Source organism: Propithecus coquereli, unplaced genomic scaffold (assembly GCF_000956105.1).
Source record: "Propithecus coquereli isolate 6110/MARCELLA unplaced genomic scaffold, Pcoq_1.0 Scaffold22, whole genome shotgun sequence".
Classification (NCBI taxonomy): Eukaryota; Metazoa; Chordata; class Mammalia; order Primates; family Indriidae; genus Propithecus; species Propithecus coquereli.
Window position 1 is genome coordinate 9,361,437 of NW_012147189.1, and position 24,202 is coordinate 9,385,638.

Here is a 24,202-nt window from a genome sequence, read left to right on the forward strand (position 1 = left end):
TTCATCCATGTTGTCATAAATGACACAATTTCCTTCTTTTTAAAGGCTAAATAATATTCCATTGTGTATATATACCACATTTTCTTTATCTAGTCATCTGTTGATGGACACTTAGATTAATTCCATAACTTGGCTGTTGTGAATAATGCTATAATAAAAAGGGGTACAGATATCTGTTTAATATACTGATTGCAGATATTTTGGATATATACCCAGAAGTGACATTGCTGGATCATATGGTAAGTTTTTTAGTTTTTTGAGGAGCTTCCGTACTGTTTTCCATAATGGCTGTGTTAATTTACATTCCCAGCAACAGTGTACTAGGGTACCCTTTTCTCCACATCCTTGCCAATAATCATCTTTCATTTTTTTGATAATAGCCATTTTGACAGATATGAGATTTAAATTTCATTTCCATAACAATTAGTGATGTTGAGTATTTTTTAATTCATCTGCTAGCCATTTGTACTTCTTTTGAGAGATGTCTATTTAGGTCCTTTGCCCATTTTTTAATCAGGTTATTTGTTTTCTTTCAGTTGAGTTTTGAGTTTCTTTGTGAATTACCATGTCTTCAGTATTCTGTTATAACAGCAAAAAACAAGTAAGACAGGTGGACTTGGGTTTTGTTAATGCTATAGTCATCACTTCACCCAACAGCAATGGACTTCCGTTTGTTTGTGCTGGGGCACTGGAGAGTTTTTAATCAGTGTTCTTGCTCTACCCTCATCTTTCACCAATCCCTGCACTGCTACATCACAGAAGGACTCTCCTTCTTGGTATTCCTTCTCTCTTGCTACTCATTTCTAGGCCAAGGTTGTGGGTGGTATATTCTCAGTTCTGCTAGACAAGCTTTAATCTTAAGCATTCTCCATTCTACTGGTCCCTGGGGTTAGGGCTTTCTCAGCATTTGTGTCTTAACCTCCCATTGCAGCTAAATTCTGCCTTGTCTTTGTGGGCAGGATATTGGGCAAGAGTGAGTTTCCGGCCTCTCCCTTAGTATTAGAACTGTGCTATATATTGGTGCAAGATCCTGGGCCTTGCAGGATTTTGCACCAGTTCTTCTTGCAGGGCAGAATATGTTCTTATTCCTACCCAAATGACTTAAGGCTTTTGCTTAATATGAGAGAAAGGTTCAGGGAAGTAGGCCTAGTTTTTTGTCTTTCCCACCCACCTATGCTACTAAGTGGGGCTCCCTCTTTTTCTTCTGATCTGTCCCCAGTCTTTTTCATGAACCATTAATGGAGACCTGGGGCAAAGAGCTCGCAAGTGAGGACAGGCTTCCCTATGTCGGGGACTTCCAGTTTTCTAAACTATCAAGCTAGCTATATTCGACCCTTAAATTTTTTAAATTTTACCTGATTCTTATACACTTGTATGGAAGCCACTTCTCTCCTGTGCTCTACCAACATGAAGTAGTATGAATGTCCAATCTCTTCACAAAGGTGCTTATCACTCTTAAGAAATCAGCTTATTTGATTGACTTGTTGTTAATTGGTTTTCTGATGGACTCAATAAAAGTTATGTTTTTTTTGTTGTTAGTATTTCTTGTCAGGGAACAAAAATGATTTTGTAGATTGTTTACCTTTTCCTTTTTGTTAGGTGGTGGCAGTGTTCACTTGAGACAAGCCTAAGCAGAAACAGAACTGCATGAAACTTTTAGGATGTATGTGTCAGTGTGTATGTCTTCTGAGTCTAAATGTTGAATGTATTTCTTAATGTAGATCAAGGCTAAAATTTTTTAAAAGCTAACTTTTTGCTGGAGGGTTGGCAACTAGTTCCATTTTTTGTGGTCCAGAATGATTTTGTTGGAGGTATTTGCCTTCCAGGGTAGCTGCTTCCTTAGACTTCCTTCATTGTTCTTTTGGCTTATTGATGTGACTTTTCCTTGGGGAATACTTTATTAATAATATTCGTAGTTTGTAAAAAGCCTTTCTTATATCAATAAATGGATAGGTTGAAAGAGTAGTATGATTTCTTAAACATCTGTTCTGAACAACTTATAATTTAAGAAATTACTGTAGTAATTATTCTCCGTGATCCCCAAAGAAATTGGTTCCTTCCAGAAAATTCTACTCCTACTCCTAGGAAGTAATTGATTTAGATAATTTGACTGAATATACTTAATTTTTCTAATACTTTCCATACCATTTACATTTTTATTTAGAGTTTTGGAGGCTGGAAAGGCAAATGTTATTTTACCAAAAAGTTCACCAAGTGGAATAACTCATGTGATTGCCAGTAATGCAAGAATCAAGGCTGAGAAAGAAAAAGATAACTTTAAGGCTCCATTTTATCCAATTCAATATCTAGGGGACTTTCTTTTAGAGGTAAGTAAAATAAACATTTTAAAATGTTTGTTATATAAAATTCCAGTGTAGTAAAATATATATTAAAATTATGTTCTAGAGTTCTAAAATATATGATTAGAGGTAATTTAAATGACATACTTTTCAAGGCAGTTGCTCTCAGTTACTTAAATATTCAAGAATACTTACAGTTTTGAAAGATCCTTGTTAAGTTTAAAATTTGTCGTAAGTCTGTACTTTCTGTTTTCAATGATTCTGTGATATAGACTATGAAATAATTTTAAGCATTTGAATGTCGGTATAAATAAAATAGCAGTGGACTATATCGTATTATATTGTACCACATCAAAATTTTTGGATTATTTTCCCTTTGGAAAAGAGAGCTATTTATAAGGGCTTAGAAATACTTTTCTGTCCTATTCCCCTACCTCCCTCTCCTAACTTGATACAAATACCATTCCTCAAGTTGTTTGTATGGGAATCAAACCCTAGAAGAAACCCTCTGGGAGACAGGCAAAGAATTTATAAGAAAAGCACTCAAGGTAGAAGAGAAAGCTCAGTATCACCAAAAACAACCTTGAGCTAGGAAAAAGTCATCTCATTTAGTGTTTCCCATCTCAATAGATACCATCATGTTTTATCTAATACTTTATGTCAGAGACTGGAGAATCACCCTTGAAATCTTCTTTCCCTTATTCCTCATATCTTCTCAACTACCAAATCCTATTGATTTTATCTCAAATATCTCTTGAATCAAACAGCTTTTCTCCTTCTGTACTAACATCATACTGAGGTTATTGTCTTTCCTCTTTTTCCTGGAATAGACTCCTAATTACTCATCCTGTTACTGTACCTTTTCATAGTGACTCTTACCTTGTCCTTCTCTAGTATATGCTTGTTCATCCAGAAAGAATAATCAAAATGCTCTTTCTAAAACAATTCTGATCCTGTCACTCTCCTGCTTAAAACCTTTCAGTGGTTTCCCATTGTCCTTAGGATAAAGTTCTTAATTTCTAATATGGCTTACAAGTTCCTACAGGATTCCTGTCACTGCTACCTTTCAGCTGTATTCTGCTTCCCTTTCTATGCTCCCTATGCTATTCAATTAATATATCAAAACTGACTTCTTCCACTTTCTTAGCTAGGATGCTTCCTACCTTAGTGTCTTCTCAAAAGATACTTTCTCTGCCTTAAAAGGTCTTCTCCACTACTCCTTCATTCCCTGTGCCTTCCTGCCTTCTGCTCATTATTCAGGTTCCTGTTATAATGTTGCTGTTTGAGAAAGCCTCCCTGATCCGCTTATTAAGTTAGGTTCATGTATAATGTGTGCTCATAGAATTATTTTTGCTTCATAGTACTCACTACAATTACAGTTAAATAATTGGCTGATTTTTTCAATTAATATCTATTTTCCTATCTAAACCAAATGCTCCTTGTCATCAGAGGTCATGTCTATCATTCTCATAGTTACATCACAATCACTTTGCGTAGAGCCTGCACATGGGTTCTCATTTAATATTTGTTAGGTTAATAGATTATTTATGAAAGACCTTTGAGTCTTCCAAAAATAGATGTAATATATCGTTGTATAATTACCTTTCCATAATGAGTAGCAGCAGTGTAGATTGGATATTTGACCTAGTACAAGGAATGGATCTGCTTGGAATATGGATAATCTCATTGTCCTTGACAATGATTAGTGTAGGAAGGAGCATGTGTACCAATTCTGATCAATGGGACATGAAGAGAAGTATGTAAGGGCTGCTAGGAAGTTTCTTCCTGACTCTGAAAAGAGAGCCACTGGTGGGATGCCTCCTGCTAGATGTGAACACGGAAGAATGTAACCTGAATTACTACTAGAAGACATTCTTTGACCTATAGGAGAACTAGCCATAGGATGAAACCAGCCCTGTAGATTGCAGAATGTAGAGATAGAATCTGCACCCTTTATTTGCTAGATTAACCAACGCTGAAACCTGTCCTAGCATTGGACTGCATTGCTATTCTGTGAGGTAATACATTTCCATAATATTTAAATTAGTTTGAGTTGGTTTTCTGTTGTTTGCAGCCAAAAGCATCCTCTCTGATAGGCCTCTCTAAATAGTTTAAATTTAGTATTAAGTGTAAACAGAATGAAAGTCATTCTTAACTAGATTGGTAAAGGTGTGAGAATTTTCCCTTTTCTATGAAAAGAAATGGTCAAAGTGCAACATATATGCAATTATAAAGTTGAAAACCATAAAAGGTACATAATGTTGAAATTATACTTGGTTGATTGCCTAAATCATTTTTACATATATACAGAAAGAAATTCAGAATGGTGAAGATTCCCAAACCAATTCTGTTTGGACCAAACATAATCAAGAAAAAAACAAAGATTTCGGGAAAGATACGGGATTTCTTGAAATGAAAGGTGCCTCAAGAGAGACCACATGTAAAACAAAGGTAAAATTTATAGGCTGGAAAACATAAATTTCTGGTATTTCTTGCAGAATTGTTTGAGAGACAAAATATAGTGGAAATAACATGGATTTTGATATCAGAAAGCTGGTGTTTGAACCATGTGTTTATAGTCCGTCTATGACTTGACCATATTAGGACATTGCCCTATGTCTCTGTTTTGGGACTCTTATTGAAATAATGCATATATGCATATAGAAACACAGTGTTCCTCATACGTAGTATATTCTCAACACATGGTAATTACTTAAAATTCTTCTGTATGTTTAATGTAATGTGTGTGTCTTATAAAGCATTTTTCTTACCTGTTAGCACTATGTATATTCATAATTCATCTTCTAAACTCAGGTAATTACATGCATTTAGAACAAAATTCAAAAAAACACAAACGAATTCTATTTTGAATAACATGGAAAACAAAAAAACAGGAAGGACTTTGAACTTGGAACAGTGAAAGATATCTCAAGAAAGCATATATGTTGCTCTTTAAGTACAATTTTTCAAACGGCAGCAGCAACCAAAAAGGCATTATTAGTTCTAGTCTAAAAGAGCTAATGTTCAATTATGTTCAATTTCATATCATGTTTTATAAAACAGTCTGGTTAATTTATCAAATTATCATTAACTTAGTAATTATTAGTCTAAACTAAAATATTTTTATGTGTAACTGGGAAGAAATTCAAAATAAGTTGTTTCTACTGTATCTGTCAAATATTTTTGAAAGATAATTCTGGGAACAATTTGGAACTTAACTAGTTCCTCAAGAAATCATTTATGGCAAGGTTAGCTCAAACTTTCTAATCTTAAAATATTTTTATAGTTTTTCCTAGCTTTTCCAAAGTGTAATTGATATTTATGTGACTTGTAAGACTACTTTCTCTAATTAACTGCATAAGCATTTTTTTGTTTTGTTTGTTTTGTTGTGTTTTTTATTATTTTATTTTATTTTGTTTTATTTTATTTTTTTTGAGACAGTCTTGCTCTGTTGCCTGGGTTAGAGTGCCGTGGCATCAGCCTAGCTCATAGCAACCTCAAACTCCTAGGCTCAAGCGAAACTCCTGCCTCAGCCTCTTGAGTAGCTGGGACTACAGGCATGCACCACCACACCTTGCTAATTTTTTCTTTCTTTTTTTTTTTTTTTAGTAGAGACAGGTCTTGCTCTTGCTCAGGCTCGTCTTGAACGCCTGACCTCAAGCGATCCTCCTGCCTCGGCCTCCCAGAGTGCAAGGATTACAAGTGTGAGCCTCCATGCCTGGCCCATGAGCGTGTTTTAATAAGAGTCTTTTTGAGTTGATGTGCCTGTTGAACTTTGCATCATAAACCACAGTATATTTTTACATAAAGAAAGGAATGTAAAATAATGATGGAGATTAAATAAATTTGGGCTGGATGTGATGGCTCATGCCTGTAATTGCAGCACTTTGGGAGGCCGAGGCGGGGGAGGATCACTTGAGACCAGGAGTTCAAGACCAGCCTGAACAACATAGCAAGACCTGTCTCTATAAAAAAATTAGCCAGGCATAGTGGTATGTGGCTGTAGTCCCAGCTACTCAGTCTGAGACAGGAGGATCCCTTGAGCCCAGGAGTTCAAGGCTGCAGTGAGCTGTGAGTAGCCACTGCTCACCAGCCTGGGTGACAGAGCAAGATCCTGTCTCAAAAACTAATAATAAATAAATAAATAACAGATTTGGTTTTGAATAAACGTGGGAAAAATAATAGAGACTATAAAAGGTACAGAAATTATTAAAATACATCTACAGTCATGTGCAGCATAATGATGTTTCTGTCAATGATGGACCGCCGATATGCCAGTGGTCTCATAAGATTATGATGCTGTATTTTTACTGCAGCTTTTTTATGTTTAGATATGTTTATATACACAAATTCTCAGTGTTATGTTGTAGTTGCCTACAGTATTCAGTACAGTAATATGCTATACAGGTTTGTAGCATAGGAGCAAAAAGCTATACATCAGATAGTCCAGGTATGTAGTAAGCTATACCATTTAGGCTTGTGTCAGTATACTCTATGATGATTGCATGATGATGAAATCGCCTAATGATGCGTTTCTCAGAACATATCCCATTGCTAAGAGGCACATGACTTGCATACAACCTTTTGAGTTTCTTCTAGAGGGAATTTGGTTTCTTTTAGAATTCAAGAGCTTATATATAAAATTGAGGTAGAAATTTCTTTCTTTAAATCAATTTCTTAGTTTAATAAAAAATATGGTTCGTAATACTACTTTGAATTAAACATACGTAAGCTAGGCAAACTAAATTGTGTGTATGTAAGCATACTATAAAGCTTTGTGAACTAAGACATTTATTTTCTGCTGCTTTATCTTGGTGCAACTAAGAGATAACGTAATTCACAGGGCTCTTTACTGTATTTAATATCATATGTATATTTTAAAAAACCTATGTTACTGGGTGGGTTTTTCTTTTGTGACTTGCATTGGTTGTGTTGAGGCTATATTTAATCCACAGTCTAACTAAATTATTTTTAAAAACATGCAGAAAGAAATGCAAAATTGTGGTGAAGATGTTAATATTAGTTCTGTTTTGACTGAACATCACAAAAAAGAAAAATTTGAAGGCTCCAGAAAAGATTTGAAATTCGTTAAAATGAGAAATACCTTAGGAAGACGTATATATGGAAATCAGGTAAAACTTGCCAAATTAAAAATAATTTCTTTATATTTTATACCTTTTTTCTAAATTTTCTAAGTTTGTCATTTATCACATTTCTTCTGAAGTACATGCACAAAAGTGTTTATAAAACATTCATGTATAGTTTTAAAAAGAATATAAAAATGAATGCTATGTACTCAACAGATAGGTTAAGATATAGAGCCTTACCAATCGTTAAGGCCCTGGTTTGTCATTTCCTAATTGCATCCCTTTTTCTGCCTCTAATTCAGAAGTTACCTTTATCTTAGAATTTGTATTAACTATTTTCTTGCTTTTCATTATAGCTTTAATAGCTATGTTTGTATCTCTAACTATATATTGTTTAGTTTTGTCTGTTAATGATTACTTTGTAGTTCATGTTATTTATAGACTATTTTTGCTGGTGTATATGTGTTTCACTGTTTGACTATGCCAAAATTATATCTTTTATCCATTGTACTATTGATAAGCATTTGGGTTCCTTTTTGTTGGTTCGTGTGTTTGATTAATTGGTTGGTTTTTGCAATTCTGCTACGAACAGTGTGAACATTATCTTGTGTAACTCTTGGTACACATGTTCAGGAATTTCTGTGGCATAGGATATATTGTTAGGAATAGAGTTGCTGGGTCATGAGGACTGTGCATGTTCAACTGTACTAGGTAATGCCCACCTGTTTTTCAGAATGTTTTACTAATGTACGCCCACTCCCAACAGTAGATGAGATTCCTGTTGTATGTAACTCTTTATTTTTTAATTTAGTATACTTGTGTGTAAGTCACTCTTCTTGAGTTTATTTGGATTTTGTAGCATATATCATTCATGTTGAGATTTGTTTAATTCTGGTCTAAATACACATAGAAGGAAATTAAGAAAAAAGATGAAGATGTTCAAAGGAGGTATACTTTGAGGAAAAAACACAAAAAAGAAAAAGAAAGCAATTACAAGAAAAACGTCGAACATGACAAAATTAAAAGTACCTTAAGAAAGCATATATATTATAAAGATCAGGTAAAACTTTTTGTAATCTAAGCTGCAGTTTTAATTGTTTTTGTCTGTTCTCTAATATAATGTAGATATATAAACTGATTCTTGTGATTACTTGCTGTGTTAAATATAACCTTCATGTCTTATAAAAAAACTCTTGAGTTGATCTGGCGTGATATTCATAGTTAATGTTATAATTAGCTTTGGGTCACAGTGGAAGTATTTTTACATGAATACACAAAAAAATTTGAGTTAATAATCAAGATACTTGAATGAATTTTGTCTTGCCTGAATGTAACAAGAAAAAGAAACAAAGGTTCTGAAAAAGAGGCTGTATTTCTTCAAATGAAAAAGCCTTAAAACTACATATGTGTGTAGTTTGGGTAATATATTCTAATGTAAATTTTATTTTCTGTCTTACTCTTCCTTGGTATAATTCAGGCCATTTTTTATAAGATCGCTTGTCTTTTAAATGGGATTCTTCTTGGATAAATATTTCCTAGAGTATAACTTCATTTTACAGTCTAAACCACAGTATGTTTATATACATATGCTCAGAAGGACCTTCAGAAAAATGATGAAGGTAAATAAGTAATGAATGTAGTTTTATGTGAACATGGCAACAACAAAAGGAAAGAGGTTCCAGGAAAGATTTGGAACAGGTTAAAATGAAAAGTACCTTAAGAAAGTAGATATATAAATATCAGTTAAAACTTTACAAACTGAAATTTTTTCTCTTTAAACTTTTTATTTCATTATATAATCTCGATATATGATTGTAAGGATGGATCTTTGCTGTGGTTAACACTGTTTGGATGTGTTCTTCTTGTATTGTATTGTCCCTTTGTGATATCATCTGTGTTGACACTATCTTTCATACATTTTCTGAATTTTTTTTACTTTGGTGTATGCAGAAAGAAGTGAAGAACTCTGTTTTTGCTGATTATACCAAAGAATCAAAAACCAAGGATATCAGGACAGATGTGGATATTATTGAAATAAAAGATGCCTTAAGGAAGCACATATATAGAGCTCAGGTAAAACTTGGCACACTAAAAATTTTATGTAATTTCCTTCTCTGGTGTAACTTGATTTTATATATACACATATGTATACACATATACATCATGTATACATATCGTAATTCATTAGTGTGTTTAATATGTCTTCAAATAATTTTCTTAGTTTATTAGTCTATTATGTAGTAATGTTATTTGGACATTTATTAAATATGCTGAAGTCTGTGCCATTTGTACTTCAATAATGTAGCAGATAAAATTATGTGTTAACGTCTGCTATAACTTTTTGCTGGACATTTGCTAGCCTGATATTGAAGGATGAGGGCCGGAAGATCTTTTTCTATTGTCATGGTTCAGCCTCAGTCGTAGGCAGGCCTTGTGTTCCCTCTTTAGGAGTAAAGGTATTGGTTGTTTTGGGGTTTTTTTCCTGTTTCCTTGCCCCACCTATTTTTTTCACCTACTGCCTGGGGGTAACAGGGTTTGCTGCTTTTCCCAGAAAACCATTGTTCACCTCCCCTAGGCCTGCCCTTGAGGTAGGCTTTCTTTAGCATGAGCACCCAGTGAGGTTTGAAGAGGAAATCCTGCCACAGGGTGCAAACTCCACTTGTGTCTTTGATTCTCAAGGGTTCTGTGCTCTCATGCAAGCCTGCACCTGACCTTTAGTAAGTGACAAAAGATTTTAGCTGAAATTTTCTTACCGTCTTTCATGGAGGCCTCCTTTTCCTCCCACATCGTGCCTCAGATAAACCACTGCTCATATTCCAAGTCCTTGGAGGATCTGTCTTTCTATATATTTCAGTCTAGTTGATTGCACTATGACATCTGCTTTCTGGTGAGTTTAAGAAAAATTATAGTTTGATAGATAACCTAGCTTTTTCTTTTTAAAATGGGAACACTTCTCTTTCCAGCTTTCTACATCCAAAGTGGAAACCAAAGATTTATCATTGTTTTAATTTGTATTTCTTCTGTTAGTAGCAAGTTTGAGCATATTCTTTCCCTTCACTTGCCATTTGTGCATTTCTTCCTCTGCCAATTCCCTATTTATATTCTTTTCCTGTTTTTCCATTGGATTGCTTATTTTATATCTTTGTTTTTAGAACTCTTTATATGATCAAGATATTATCTCTTTGTTTTAATATAAAGAATGTTATTATGGCTGGGTGCAGTGGCTCATGCCTGTAATCCTAGCACTCTGAGAGCCTGAGGCAGGAGGATTGCTTGAGGCCAGGAGTTTGAGGTTGCTGTGAGCTAGGCTGACGCCACAGCACTCTAGCCACAGTTTCTTTATCCATTGATCTATTGGGGAAACTTAGCTTGATTCCATATCTTGCCTATTGTGAATAGTGCTGCATTACACATGGGGGTTCAGGTATCCCTTTGATATACTAATTGTTTTTTTCCTTTCAATAAATGCCCTGTAATGGGATTGATGGTATAGTAATTCTATTTTTACTGTTTTGAGAAACCTTCATACTGTTTTCCATAATGGCCTTACTAGTTTACATTACAAACAGTGTATAAGAGTTCCCTTTTCTCCCCATCCTCACCAGCATTTGTTATTTTGTCTTTTTGATAATAGCCATCTTAACTGGGTTGAGATGATATTTCATTGTGGTTTTGATTTGCATTTCCCTCATGGTTATTGGTATTGAGCACTTTTTCATACACACGTTGGCCATTTGTATGTCTTCTTTTGTGAAACATCGATTGAGATCTTTCACTCACTTTTTCAGTGGAATGGTTGGTTTGCTGTTAAGTTCTGTATATATTTGGATATTACTCTCTTGTTGGATGAATAGAATGTGTTTTCTTTCATTCTACAGGTTGTCTCTTCATTCTGTTGCTTATTTCCTTTGCTGTGCAAAAGGTTTTTTAGTTTAATCTAGGGCTATTTGTCTATTTTTGTTTTGTGCTTTTGAAGTCTTGGCCATAAAATCTTTGCCTAGACCAGTGTCCTGAAGTGTTTCCCCAGTGTTTTCTTCTAGTAGTCTTATAGTTTCTGGTCTTATGTTCAACTCGTTAATTCATTTTGAGTTGATTTTTGTATAAGGTGAGAGATAGGAGTCCAGTTTGATTCTTCTGCATGTGGATATCCAGTTTTCCCAGCATCATTTATTGAAAAGGGTGTCCTTTCCCTAATATATGTTCTTGGCACCTTTACTGAAAATCAGTTGGCTGTAAATATGTGGATTTACTTCTGGCTTCTCTATTCTATTCCACCGGTTAATATATCTGTTTTTATGCCAGTACCATACAGTTTTTGTTGCTGTATTTTTTGTAGTATTTTTTGAGGTCAGTACTGTGATACCTCCAGCTTTGTTCTTTTTTTCTTTGGGATTGCTTTGGCTGTCCAGGATCTTTTGTTTTTCCATACGAATTTTAGGATTGTTTTTTCTGTTTCTGTAAAGAATGTCATTTGTGTTTTGGTAGGGATTGCATTGAATATGTGGATTGCTTTGGGTAATATGGTCATTTTAACAATATTAATTCTTCCAATCCATGAGCATGGGATGTCTTTCCATTTGTTTGTGTCTTGTTTTCTTTCTTTTATCAGTGTTTTATAGTTTCCTTGCAGAGAACTTTCACTTCCTTGGTTAAATTTATACCTTGCGGTTTTCTCTCTCTCTCTCCCTATATATATATATTGTGAATGGGATTGCTTTCTTGATTTATTTACAGCTAGTTGATGATTGGTGTACAGAAACCCTACTGATTTTTGTATGTTGATTTTGTATCCTGCAACTTTACTGAATTTGTTTATCAGTTCTAAGAGTTTTTTGATTGAATCTTTAGATTTTTCTATTTATAAGATCATGTCATCTGCAGAGAAGGACAGTTTGCCTTCCTCTTTTCTTTTCCAGTTTGGATGCCTTTTATTTCTTTCTCTTGCCTGAGTGCTCTGTCTGGGACAACTTCCAGTACCATGTTAAATAAAACTGGTAAAATGGGCATAAAATGGGCATCCTTGTCATGTTCTAGTTCTTAGAGGAAAGTGTCAGGTTTTCCCCATTCCATATGATGTTAGCTCTGGGTTTGTTGTATGTGGTGTTTCTAATGTTGAGGTATATTCCTTCTATGCTTAATTTGTTGAGAGTTGTTATCATGAAGGGCTGTGGAATTTTATTAAATACTTTTTCTGCATCTATTGAGATAATCATGTGGGTTTTGTCCTTTATTCTGTTGATGTGATGTATTACACTTATTGATTTGCATGTAATGAACCACCCTTGCATCTTTGGGATAAATCCCACTTGATTACAATGCGTTATCTTTTTGACATGTTGTTAGATTCAGTTTGCTAGTATTTTGTTGAGGATTTTTGTACCTACGTTCATCAGGAATACTGGCCTGTATGTAGTTTTTGGTTTTTTGTTGCGTCCTTGTTGAATTTTGCTATAAGGGTGATACTCGCCTCATAGAATGAGTTAGAAAAAATTTTCTAAAGTTTTTTGAAATGATTTGACAAGAATTAGTGTTAGTTTTTCTTTATAAGTTTGAATTCTGCAATAAAGCCATCCAGTCGTAGGCTTTTTTGTTGTTGGGAGACTTTTTATTACTGATTCAATCTCATTACTAATTATTGGTCTGTGCAGGTTTTCTGTTTCTTTCTGGTTGAATCTCGGTAGGTTGTATGTATCCAAGAAATATTCTGTTTCCTCTAGGTTTACCAATTTGTTAGCATATAGTTGATAATAATAATCTCTAATGATGCTTTGTATTTCTGTGATATCAGTTGTAATGTTTCCTTTTTCGTTTTTGATTTTATTCGGGTCTTTTTTGTCTTGGTTAGTCTGACTAGTGGTTTATTGATTTCGTTTATTTTTTTTTTCACAAAACCAACTTCTCATTTTGTTGATCTTTTATATTAGTCTCTATTTAGTTTAGCTCTGCTCAGATCTTTATTCTCTCTTTCTTCTAATTTTGGATTTAGTTCTTACTGGTTAGATTTTTTGAGGTACATCATTGGATTGTTTATTTGAAATCTTTCTATTCTTTTTTTTTTTTTTTTTTTTTTTTTTTTGGGGGCTCTTGCTCAGGCTGGTTTCGAACTCCTGAGCTCAAACAATCCGCCTGCCTCGGCCTCCCAGAGTGCTAGGATTATAGGCGTGAGCCACCGCACCCGGCCTCTTTCTACTCTTTTAATGGAGGCAGGCATTTACTGCTATAAACTTCCCTCTTAGCACTGCTTTTGCTGTATCCTATAGGTTTTGGTATGTTGTGTTTCAGTTTTTACTTGCTTAGAGTGGTTTTTATTTTCTTCTTAATTTCGTTGTTGACTCAGTGGTCATTCAGGAGCTGTTGTTTTCATTTCTATGTATTTGTACAGTTTTCAAAGCTTCTCTTGTTTCTGATTCCTAGTTTTATTCCAGTGTGGTCTGAGAAAATAATTGATACAATTTTGATTATTTTTAAATTTGATGGAGCCTTGTTTTATGTCCTAATGTAATGTCTCTCCCAGAGAATGTTCCATGTGCTGACAAAAAGAATGTGTCTTCTGCAGCTGTTGGGTAAAATATTCTGTAAATACTCTTGGGACCATTTGGTCTAATATAGAGTTTAAATCCAATATTGTTGATTTTTCTGTCTAAATGATCTGTCCAGTGCCTACAGTCGGGTGTTGAAGTCTCCAACTATTATTGTATTGGAATGTGTCTCTCTCCCTTTAGATCTCATGTTTGCTTTATATATCTAGATACTCTGGTATTGGATGCATATATATTTAGAAATTTTTTATCTTCTTGCTGAATTGATCACTTAACTGCTATATAATGACCTTCTTGTCTCTTTTTTACAGTTTTTGACTAAAAAATCTGTTTTATCTGATATCAGTGTGGCTAGTCCTGCTCACTTTTTTATCCATTTGCGTTACTTTCAGTCTTTATGTGCCTTTACAGGTGATGTGAGTTTCTTTTAGGCAGTATATCATGCATCATGTTTTTTAATTCATTCATCCAATGTGTATCTTTTAAGTAGGAAATTTAATACTTTTACATTCAAGTTTATTATTTATAGATGAGGACTTATTCCTGTTATTTTGTTAATTGTTTTGTGGTTCTTTTATATATCGTTTATTCCTTTCTTTCTCATTGTTTTATCATTGCAGTTTGGTAGTTTTCTGTAATGGTACCATTTGACTCCTTCCTCCTTCTCATTTGTGTTTTTACTCTACCAATGAGTTTTAGACTTACTCGTGTTTTCATGATGATTGATACTGTCATTTCACTTCCACTTGTAAGACTGCATAAGTATTTTTTTGTGTGGCCAGTCTGGTGGTGGTTAATTCCCTCCATTTTTACTTAACTGGGCAAGACTTCATTTTTCCTTTATTTTTGAAGGATAGCTTTGCTCTGCGTAGTGTTTTTGGCTACTTTTCTTTCTTTCTTTCTTTCTTTCTTTTGGCACTTTGAATAAATCTTCTTATTCCCTCCTGGACTCTAAGATTTCTGCTGAGAAATCCACTGTTGTCTGATGAGGGGATACCCTTATGTGTGACATGACACTTTTCTCCTGATGTTTTTAGAATTCTCTCTTTATCATGGACTTTTGACCATTTTAGTATATTGTGCCTTTAAGACGACCTTTTTGGATTGAATCTATTCAGAAATATCTCTTACAAGAGTTGGTAATTTTTCAGGTATTGTTTTGTTAAATATGTTTTGTGTGCCTTTGCCCATCTTTTCTCCATCTGGAACTCTATAAATATGAATATTTAGTCACTTTATGGTATCCCATATGTCACTTAGTTTTTCTCTTTTTTTATTCTTTTCAAGTTGTTTTTTTTTTTTTTATCTGACTGAGTTATATCAAAAGACCTGTCTTCAAGTTCAGAAATTCTTTCTTCTGCTGTATTTAGTCTATTCTTGAATGTCTCGGTTATATTTTTTATTTCATTAATTAGGTTTGCTATGCCTTTGCCTATCTCTTTTCCTTGTGAAACACTGAGAATTTGAATATTTAGTCACTTTATGGTATCCCATATGTCACTTAGTTTTTCTCTTTTTTTATTCTTTTCAAGTTGTTTTTTTTTTTTTATCTGACTGAGTTATATCAAAAGACCTGTCTTCAAGTTCAGAAATTCTTTCTTCTGCTGTATTTAGTCTATTCTTGAATGTCTCGGTTATATTTTTTATTTCATTTATTGAATCTTCAGTTCCAGGATTTCTGTTTGGTTCTTTTTAATGATAATTCTTTGTTGAATTTTTCATTGAGATCATGAATTTTTTTCCCCCCCTTTGGATTCTTCATCTTGTATCTCACAGTTTTTTTCAAATAATCCTTTTGAACTCTTTTTTAGGCATTTCGTAGGTTTTTTCTTTGGCATCTGTCGCTAGAGAATTATCGTGTTTTTTGGAGGTGTCACACTTCCTTGCTATTTCATGTTTCCTATATTCTTATGTTCATATCTGTGTATCTGGTCTAACAGTCACTTCTTCCAGTTTTATGAATTTGTTCCATAGGAGAGACTTTTTTGTACAGTTGTATCTATAATGTTAGTTGGGTATGGCACTTTGGCTTTGATTCTGTTTAAAAAAGTAAATAGTAGTGTAATTTCCATTTCTTTGACTTTAGTCAGCGTCAGTATTGTCAGTGAGTTCGTCAGTGGCTTAGGCTGCGAGTGTTAGTGGACGTGATGGCAAGATTTTGCTAAGGATGTGGATGACAGGTGAGTACTTCTCAGGCAGTAGTGGTGATGGCAGCAGGTTGGACGTGTCAGTCCATAGATCCCTGGGCGGCATATGCTGACACCAGTAGTAGTGGGTTCAGGTGGCACTTCCGGCACCTTGTTTATATGCTGGCAGTAGCAGCAATAGGCTAGATGCGTCCTTAGGTACCTGGGGAAGTGTGCATAGCATTAGCAGTGGAAATAGAAGCAGCAGGTCAATCCTCAGGCCATCAAGGGGCAAGCTCAGGTATCAGTGATAGCAGCGACAAGCCAGGCCAGCCAGTCCTCATGCCCCCAGGTGGCACATGTGGGTGGTTGTCAGCAGCAATTGGCTCATTGTTACCATCCTAAGGCCCCTGTGCTTTTATGGATGTTGTTTGCAGGGCAAGTCGATCCCCAGGTCCCTGGACAGCATGCTGAGGTAGTAGCAGCTGTGGCAGTGGACATGACATGGTGGGCCATCCTCAGGCCCCCTGACAACGTGTATGGGCACCCGGTTGCCAGGCAGGGTGGGTTGATCCTGACTTCCCTGGATGGTGGCATGCTTGGGTGCCTGCAGTGGTGGGAACGGTGGGCCTGTTGTCAGGCCTCGTGATGGTGTGTTTGTGTGCCAGGGGCGGCATGCAGGTGTGGGCAATACCCATGTGCCCTGGCAGTGCATTCAGGTGCTGGTGGCAGCGGTAGTGGACAGAGGGGATTGGGTTTCCTCAGGCCTCCTGATGGTGTACATGAGCAGCAGGCAGGATGGGTTGATCCTCAGGTTCCCCTATGGTATGTTTGCATAGTAGTGATGGCTGGGCTCTCAAAACGATGCTATGCTGTAGCCTCTTGGATCTCATAGGGTTGGCTGGGACTCAGTGCAAACTCCCTCTCTGGAATAATACCACTGTGTGGATTCCAGGCAGCACCCTAAGCTAGTCTCAGGGCCTGTGAGGGTGGAGGGGCCCTCCTGTGGCTAGATTGTAGGAGTCCAAGGTGGGAACATAGAGAACTAAGAAATGCTTACTTTTCCTTGGGGAATTTCTCCTGGCTCCCAGCCAATTCCAGATCCCAGCTGGACTAGCTGCTTCTCTTCCCTGTCCTTTGAGGCCCCACGGGTACCCTGTCTCTCCCTGCTGAATTCTGGTGTTCTCTCTTAGATGCTCTGTTCAATCTGTGATTATCTGCTTGCTGTTTTAGTCCTTCTTTGTGGAGGAGGTGAGTTCTGGGCACCTCTATTGAGCCTTCTTGAAGCCCTCTTCTTCCAGGATATTATCTCTTTATTATATTCGTTTCAGATATTTTTCCAGGATAATTTTTTTAAATAATTATAGGTATTTTAAAACAATAGAGGGAGATTTTACATAGGATTTTATAAAATAACCACTGACATTTTTTGTCATGTACCCTTATACAAAATGTTCTCCCCATTTATATTTCTAATAATTACAATACTAAGGACAATGGACTTCTTCGTATCTTCAAAGTGAGTATAACTTTATCTCTTAAGTTATCTTAATTTAGAAGAATAAAATAGACAAAATGTTCATATTCATGAGAGTGCCATTTTCCTGAAATGGTGTAAGTCACTATTTTGAGCAAACATGAGTATCAGATTAATTATAGCTATTAATGTTTTCCTGATTCTGTTTTGTATATTTCTTATGCTTTGTAAGCTGAAATGTATTTTTCAACCTAATGATGTTAAATTTTAATTATGTGGTTGCTTTTTTGTAGGCTGTCAGATATAACTGCATTAGAATAGATAAACAACCAGTATACAATGTAGAGGTAAGGGGCTTGGAGTAGGGTGGTAATCAGGGCAAAAAAGAAGCTTTGTATTTTGTTATTATTAGTTATTTTTATTTAAAGGCATGTGTTATCTGTACAAGAAAGCTTCCTATAAAATTTGGAATATAGTTTCTGTAATCAAAAAGGAAAAAGAAATGTTCTGTCAAAACAAAAAAAAAAGTTTTCCATACAGTAGTAAAAACTGATCACAAGTATTAAAAACTTACCTTGTGCTTATGCAGGTGAAATATGTATCCCTATTCTCACATTTCCAACTTTCTGCATTACTACTTTTAGATTAGAATTTTTTAGTATAATATTTACAAAAGTATATTATTTCTTTTATATTATTATTCTCTTAAAATTGATTTTTTTCTTCCATGTAATCTTTCAGAGTAGTTTTGATTCTCAGCTTGTTGAAAGTAGTTACTTTTATTCTTAAAAAATATTTTGACTAAATAAATTTTATATAACTCTCAGTTGTATAAATATGCATTCTCAGAATGATTTTGTTATTCTCTAACAATTGCTACTTTTTCCAAATATTGATTGTGTTTTGTGATATCTTAATATATTTAAGAAATCATAATAAACATAGTTTGTCTTCAAGTTTAAGATAAAACCAAAAAATAATTTTGCACTTAAAGAACTATGTAGTTGTAGCTCTCTAACTGAAGTCTTCTCTTTATCAACCAAACTGCAAATTTCTACTCAAAGTTTTCTTTTAGAGGTAATATTTCCCCTTACTATTTAAAGGAACAGAAAATAATAAATATAATAATAATTTATATTTTTGCAGTGACTTATTGTTTAAAAAAAAATTCATATATGTCATCCTTTTTGAACTATATAACAACACTGTCAAGTAGTGAGAGCAGGAGTTATCTTCATTTTACAGATGAGGAAATTATAAATCCTTAGTAATTTAAGATTTGATACCAGAATTTCACCTTTCTTTTCTTTGAGTCATAGAATCTTTTCTTTCTTAGGTTAAAAATGCTGAATTTCCCAGAGGTGTATTAAATTTAATTGAAAGCCTCATAGAAGGACAGTTTTTTAAAGAAGCAATTGAGGAACTTTCCTCTTTGCAAGCACAATATATCCCTCCTGTATGCCTTCTTCATGCTCTTCTAGAGAATGTTCTACAGGTAAAAGCAGTCTTAAGGGTTTATAATCTTTTTTCAAAGAATGTTAAAATGTGAACATTTTTTGTATATTTACAGTTTCTCTTTTTAGTGTTTATTTTTTTTCATTTTACCAGGAAATGCAGTACCTATTTGTTACTACTACTTTTCTTTTTTTAACTATATACTGGGTACTACTCTGAGTATTGTAGCTTATTATTTTCTCAAGATTTCTAAGATAGTTTTGTCTTAGGAAAAAGTAATTTTTTTCGTGGCAGTAAAGTATCTAATATGAAATTCAAATTACAGTGATCTAGCATACCATTTCATAAATTGATTCTTTAGCACATTGATAATAAACATTTTAATTTGTAGCATACATAGAGCATGAACATACTCTTTTAACTGTGAAAATCAGTAGGAGCAGCTATTCAAAGGTAACTTTCTAATCATGTTCTTCATCAAGGTCCTAATTTGAAAACATAGCAGGTATAAGCCATGTCAGACTAATTTTGCATGAGAAATTCCTTTCAGATGACATCTGGGAACTCTTAATCTCACTATAATCATGAAAAGGATAATGAACTTTTTATATAAACTAGTGCTAACAGCTCAGATTACGTAATGTGTAGATACAGTTGTCCCTTAGTAGCATGGGATATGGGTTCCAGGACCCCCGTGGATACTGAAATCCACCCTTACTTAAATCCCACAGTCGGTCCTTCAGAACCTGCATCTGTAAGCAAAGTCGGCCCTCCACATCCACAAGTTTTGTGTCCCACAAATACTGTGTTTTCTTTCCATGTTTGGATGCAGATGCTGAACCTGTGGATACAAAGGGCCAACTGCATTTATTGAAAAAAAAATCCACGTATAAGTGGAACCATGTAGTTCAAACCATGTTTCTCAAAGGTCAACTGTACATATTTAGAGTGTGCCCCTCTCTCTCAGTTGCTGTATTTAATTAGCTAATCTCCACCTGATCTGCTTTGTCCAAGCATATATATTTAACAAGAAAGTTAGGCTAGGATTATTATTCTAGCTTTAGACTGAATTAGCTGGTGAAACTGTACTTTTAGCTATAGTGTTTTATTTGTTTGTTTTTTTTACATAATAGGATAACATAGATACGTTTTCTGGTCGATATTTTCATATATTGTCAGCTCTTCTTCACCTGCATCCTCCTTGGAAGTCCCCAGCCATGTCACAATATTACTTAGAGTTGTTTCAGTGTCCAACTTGTACGAAAGGAGCATGGTCTTTAGTAGAAGTGCTTATCAGGTAAGAAATTACACATGTGAAGATGCTACATTTCATCTAGTAGTTGTTATGGTATGTATTTTTTTAGAAACTGATGAAAAAAGTATATTTCTATTTTTAGAAAAGTGTATGTGTATTGTATTTATTGCAAAACTCTTATAAAAAGGCCAAATCTATCTTGGTCATGTTTGTCAATCTGTTTATTAAAAAAACAAAAGTTCAGTGAATGCATGAAATGGATTCACTACAAAGCCAAATTATTTTTTATTAACAAAATTATAAGTTTATACATTGTTTTAAAATGAAGAAAATTAATTTACTGAACATGCATATCATCAGTTTTGGTCATCAAAAGTATAAACATCTATGACTCTATATGGTATTTATTTTAGGGCATCAGTTATATTTTTTCAGCTAGAAATTTTGAATTTTGAAACAGAACTTAATGTTTCCCAAATATATCATCTCTTTCATGCCTTTGCCCATGCTGTCATCTGCCTAGGCCTTCCTTTGTCTTTTGTATGTTATTGTCTGTAGAAATCCTTCCTTTTTCTTTTTCTTTCTCCCTAACAGAGGTTAGGATTTTCCTCTTCCTATTCTGATACCTCTGTGTATCTGATAACCCTTATTTGTCTGGGAAGGTCTTTCTTATCATCCAAGTGATGATAAAATGATCAGTTTTAGGAGGTCTATAGTAGTGAGAGAGAAAGGACACTTGAGTTGCCTGGCAAAGGGTAGACCTTTGATTAGCTCTTTGAGATCATAAAGATTCATGTAACATCTTGGTTGTGATATATTTGAAGTAAGCTAATCACGTAGCTAGCATGCATTTATTCATTTTTTTCAGCAAATGTTTGAGTACTTACTGGGAGCCAGGCACAATGCTACATTTTAGAGATAAAAAGGTAAATGAAATAACAGTTCCTGCACTTTGAAGGTGACTGATATGTAAACGTAATTCCAGCACAGCAGAACTAGCCAGCATAGGTATAGCATATGAGGAAATATGGTTTATGTGGCTGGCATCCTTCTTAATTACCAAATCTATTTCTTCCTTCACTGTCACTGTATTTAAGAGTTTTCATTGCTTCTTACATAGACTATTGTAATAGCTGCTTTATTGATCTTAATTCTACTTTTTTCCCTTTAATTTATCTTCCAAAACACCCCAGTATGCTCTTTCCAAAGTGATCTTGTCATTGACAGATTAAAGTCCTTCATTGACTCACACGTCACCTGTAGAAGACAGTTCAAATTCCTTAGCAAAACATGTAAGACCCTTCATGATTTAACCCCTATATGAGTCTCTGTTCTCATCTACATCACTTTCCCCCATGTGCCCAATGACTATTTTTTATTTCCTATCTCTTTGTTCTTAGGTTTTCTGTCTCTCTCTCTGTCTCTGTCTCTCTCTCTCTCCCCCCTCCCCCTCTCCTCTCCTACCCCCTCCTATTTCTGCCACCTCACAGATATCTGTCCCACTGCCCAACTCCTAATTATCCTTTAAAATGCAACTCAGATGCTACTTTCTAACTCTTGCTCTTTCCTTTGAGTTAGGTTTGTCACTCGCATTAGTCTGTGACATCCTTAAGGATAGGTGCTCAGTCTTAAACATCTCTATTCTCAGTGTCTAATATAATGCCTGGAACATAATAATTATTTAAAAAATGTTTGGATGAATTAATTGATACGACAGGAGATAGAATTTGGGCAGATTAAAGTTAGACTTTTTAATAAACAGAAATACCCAGGTTTCTTTTCAAATAATTGGATTCATTGGGAGTTGGGGGTAGGGTGCCTAGGGAAGTGGTAGGCATATAAGTTAGCTGGGTGATGTTAGTCTCTCTACTTTTGTGTATATTTAAATTATTCCATAATACCTTTTTTTTTAAAAAAAAAAGAAAGGAAAAAAAGAATCTTTGCCTATGTCAGTTTTCAGACAGACCGAATAACTATATGAGGATGGGTACCTCACGGAACAGATTTGAGTACCAAATAAATTGTTAAATTTAATAGCTGCAGCTGAGTGTGGTGGTTCATGCCTGTAATCCTAGCAGTCTGGAAGGCCAAGACGGGAGGATTGCTTTAGGCCAGGAGTACGGAGACCAGCATGAACAAGAGTGAGAACCCGTCTCTACTAAAAATAGAAAAATTGGCTGGGTGTCACAGCCTGTGCCTGTAGTCCCACCTACTTGGGAGGCTGAGACAGGAGGATCCCTTGAGCCCAGGAGTTTGAGGTTGCAGTAAGCTATGGTGACACTACCACACGCTACCCAGGGCCACAGACTGAGACTTTGTTTCAAAAAAAAGGAAATTGAACCTCACTCCCTATTTTAAAAAAATTTTTTTAAATTATTAAAAAAAAGTTTAATAGCTGCTATGGACTATCTTAACCTGATAATATGGTATTCAAAAAGAAGACAGATTAAATGGAGACAGAGGTAGAAAGTTACAAGTACATTGTTTATATAATAAGAAAATTGGGAGATTGTAATATTGTTACCGAGGATCTATCTCTGTAAGTCTTAGAGTTCTGAGCAGTCTTATGTTTTATTTAAAAATATACTATAGAACTGTGCTGTCTGACCCAGTAGCCACTAGCCACATGTAACAATTTTTATTTAGTGATGCGATCATAGCTCATTGCAACCTCAAACTCCTGGGCTCAAGCAATCCTCCCGCCTCAGCTTCCCAAGTAGCTAGGACTACAGGTGTGTGCCACCGTGAGCGGCTAAGTTTTTTTTATTTTTTGTAGAGGCAGGGTCTTGCTATGTGCCTAGGCTGGTCTCACACTCCTGACCTAGAGTGCCTCCCAAAGCGCTGGGATTATAGGCATGAGCCACTGCTCCTAGCCTATTTATATTTAATTTTTTGAGATTAAATAATTAAAAGTTAAGGTCCTCAGGTGCACAAGCCACCTTTCAGATATCCAGTAAAACATATCCATTATCACAGAAAATTCTGTTGGAATGACTGCTATAGAAGATGGAAACAAAATAAAATACTGAATCTCAAGTAGCCCTCAATAACCTTCATTTGATAAGTAATAAAAAAGACAATAATCTTGGGTAAGAAAGAGAAGGATTGTGACAAGTATTGTTTGAGAGCTTAGCTGGTGATTTGGATCAAAAGTACTTAATGAAATTCATCATTTGTTCTTATCAGTGAAATAGAGTACAAAGGGAGAGTACTCAATAGTTGTTAAATACTGTGATCATTGAAAAATAGAGAAATTAGATCTATATTATTAAGAATTGAAGAGTCATGAGTTATTTGACATTGTTTAATTTTTAAGGGAAGAAATATATTGTTAACAAAATTTTGTTGAACCTGCTTTATATTTTGTTGAAAAAAATTTTTAAATTCCAACAGTATCCTAAAAAAAATACTTTGTTCACAGATCACTCAGTGAATTCGTTGTATGTTATAGATTGTTGGGTTTATGTTTTTCAGGTCTTGCCTTTTCAATGAAAATTTTTGTCATCAAATTTCAGAAAATATTATTGGCTCTAAGGTGCTCCACCTGACACTGCTCAAGTTTTTCTTTAATTTAATTGAAAGTGAAGTACAGCATCTGAGTCAAAAGTAAGTTTTAATCACAAAAAAACATTTTTCTATAATTTTATTGTTTTATGTACCATTTCTGTAATCATTTATATACATATTTCTAAAAAATCACCTTGTTTTTATTCTAAAGTAGGTTTATTTTTAAAATATATAGCCAGACACATTTTTCAGTGGCAGCGCCCTTTTTTTGTTTTCCTGAGTTCACGTTTTATTTTTCGTTCTACATTTTGATAGGTTAGAGTGTTTTCATTTTCTCAAATTTAGATTTTTTTAATTGTTTTGTAATTGAATGCTTGAGTAAAAAGCTACACTAGGCTGGGCGCGGTGGCTCACGCCTGTAATCCTAGCACTCTGGGAGGCCGAGAAGGGCGGATT

The 24,202-nt window shown here is 34.8% G+C and overlaps 1 protein-coding gene across 1 annotated transcript in view; it reads left to right on the top strand.

Moving 5' to 3' along the window:
* The window catches only part of ANKRD32 (ankyrin repeat domain 32), a 59,366-nt gene that overhangs the window by 12,959 nt on the left and 22,205 nt on the right, over positions 1 to 24,202 (top strand). The window contains exons 5-13 of the mRNA XM_012644775.1: positions 2,165 to 2,327; positions 4,611 to 4,751; positions 7,286 to 7,432; positions 8,298 to 8,447; positions 9,338 to 9,460; positions 17,823 to 17,876; positions 18,866 to 19,024; positions 20,118 to 20,281; positions 23,714 to 23,845. Of these exons, the coding sequence (XP_012500229.1) occupies positions 2,165 to 2,327; positions 4,611 to 4,751; positions 7,286 to 7,432; positions 8,298 to 8,447; positions 9,338 to 9,460; positions 17,823 to 17,876; positions 18,866 to 19,024; positions 20,118 to 20,281; positions 23,714 to 23,845 (1,233 nt within the window). The remainder of the gene's footprint in view (positions 1 to 2,164; positions 2,328 to 4,610; positions 4,752 to 7,285; positions 7,433 to 8,297; positions 8,448 to 9,337; positions 9,461 to 17,822; positions 17,877 to 18,865; positions 19,025 to 20,117; positions 20,282 to 23,713; positions 23,846 to 24,202) is intronic.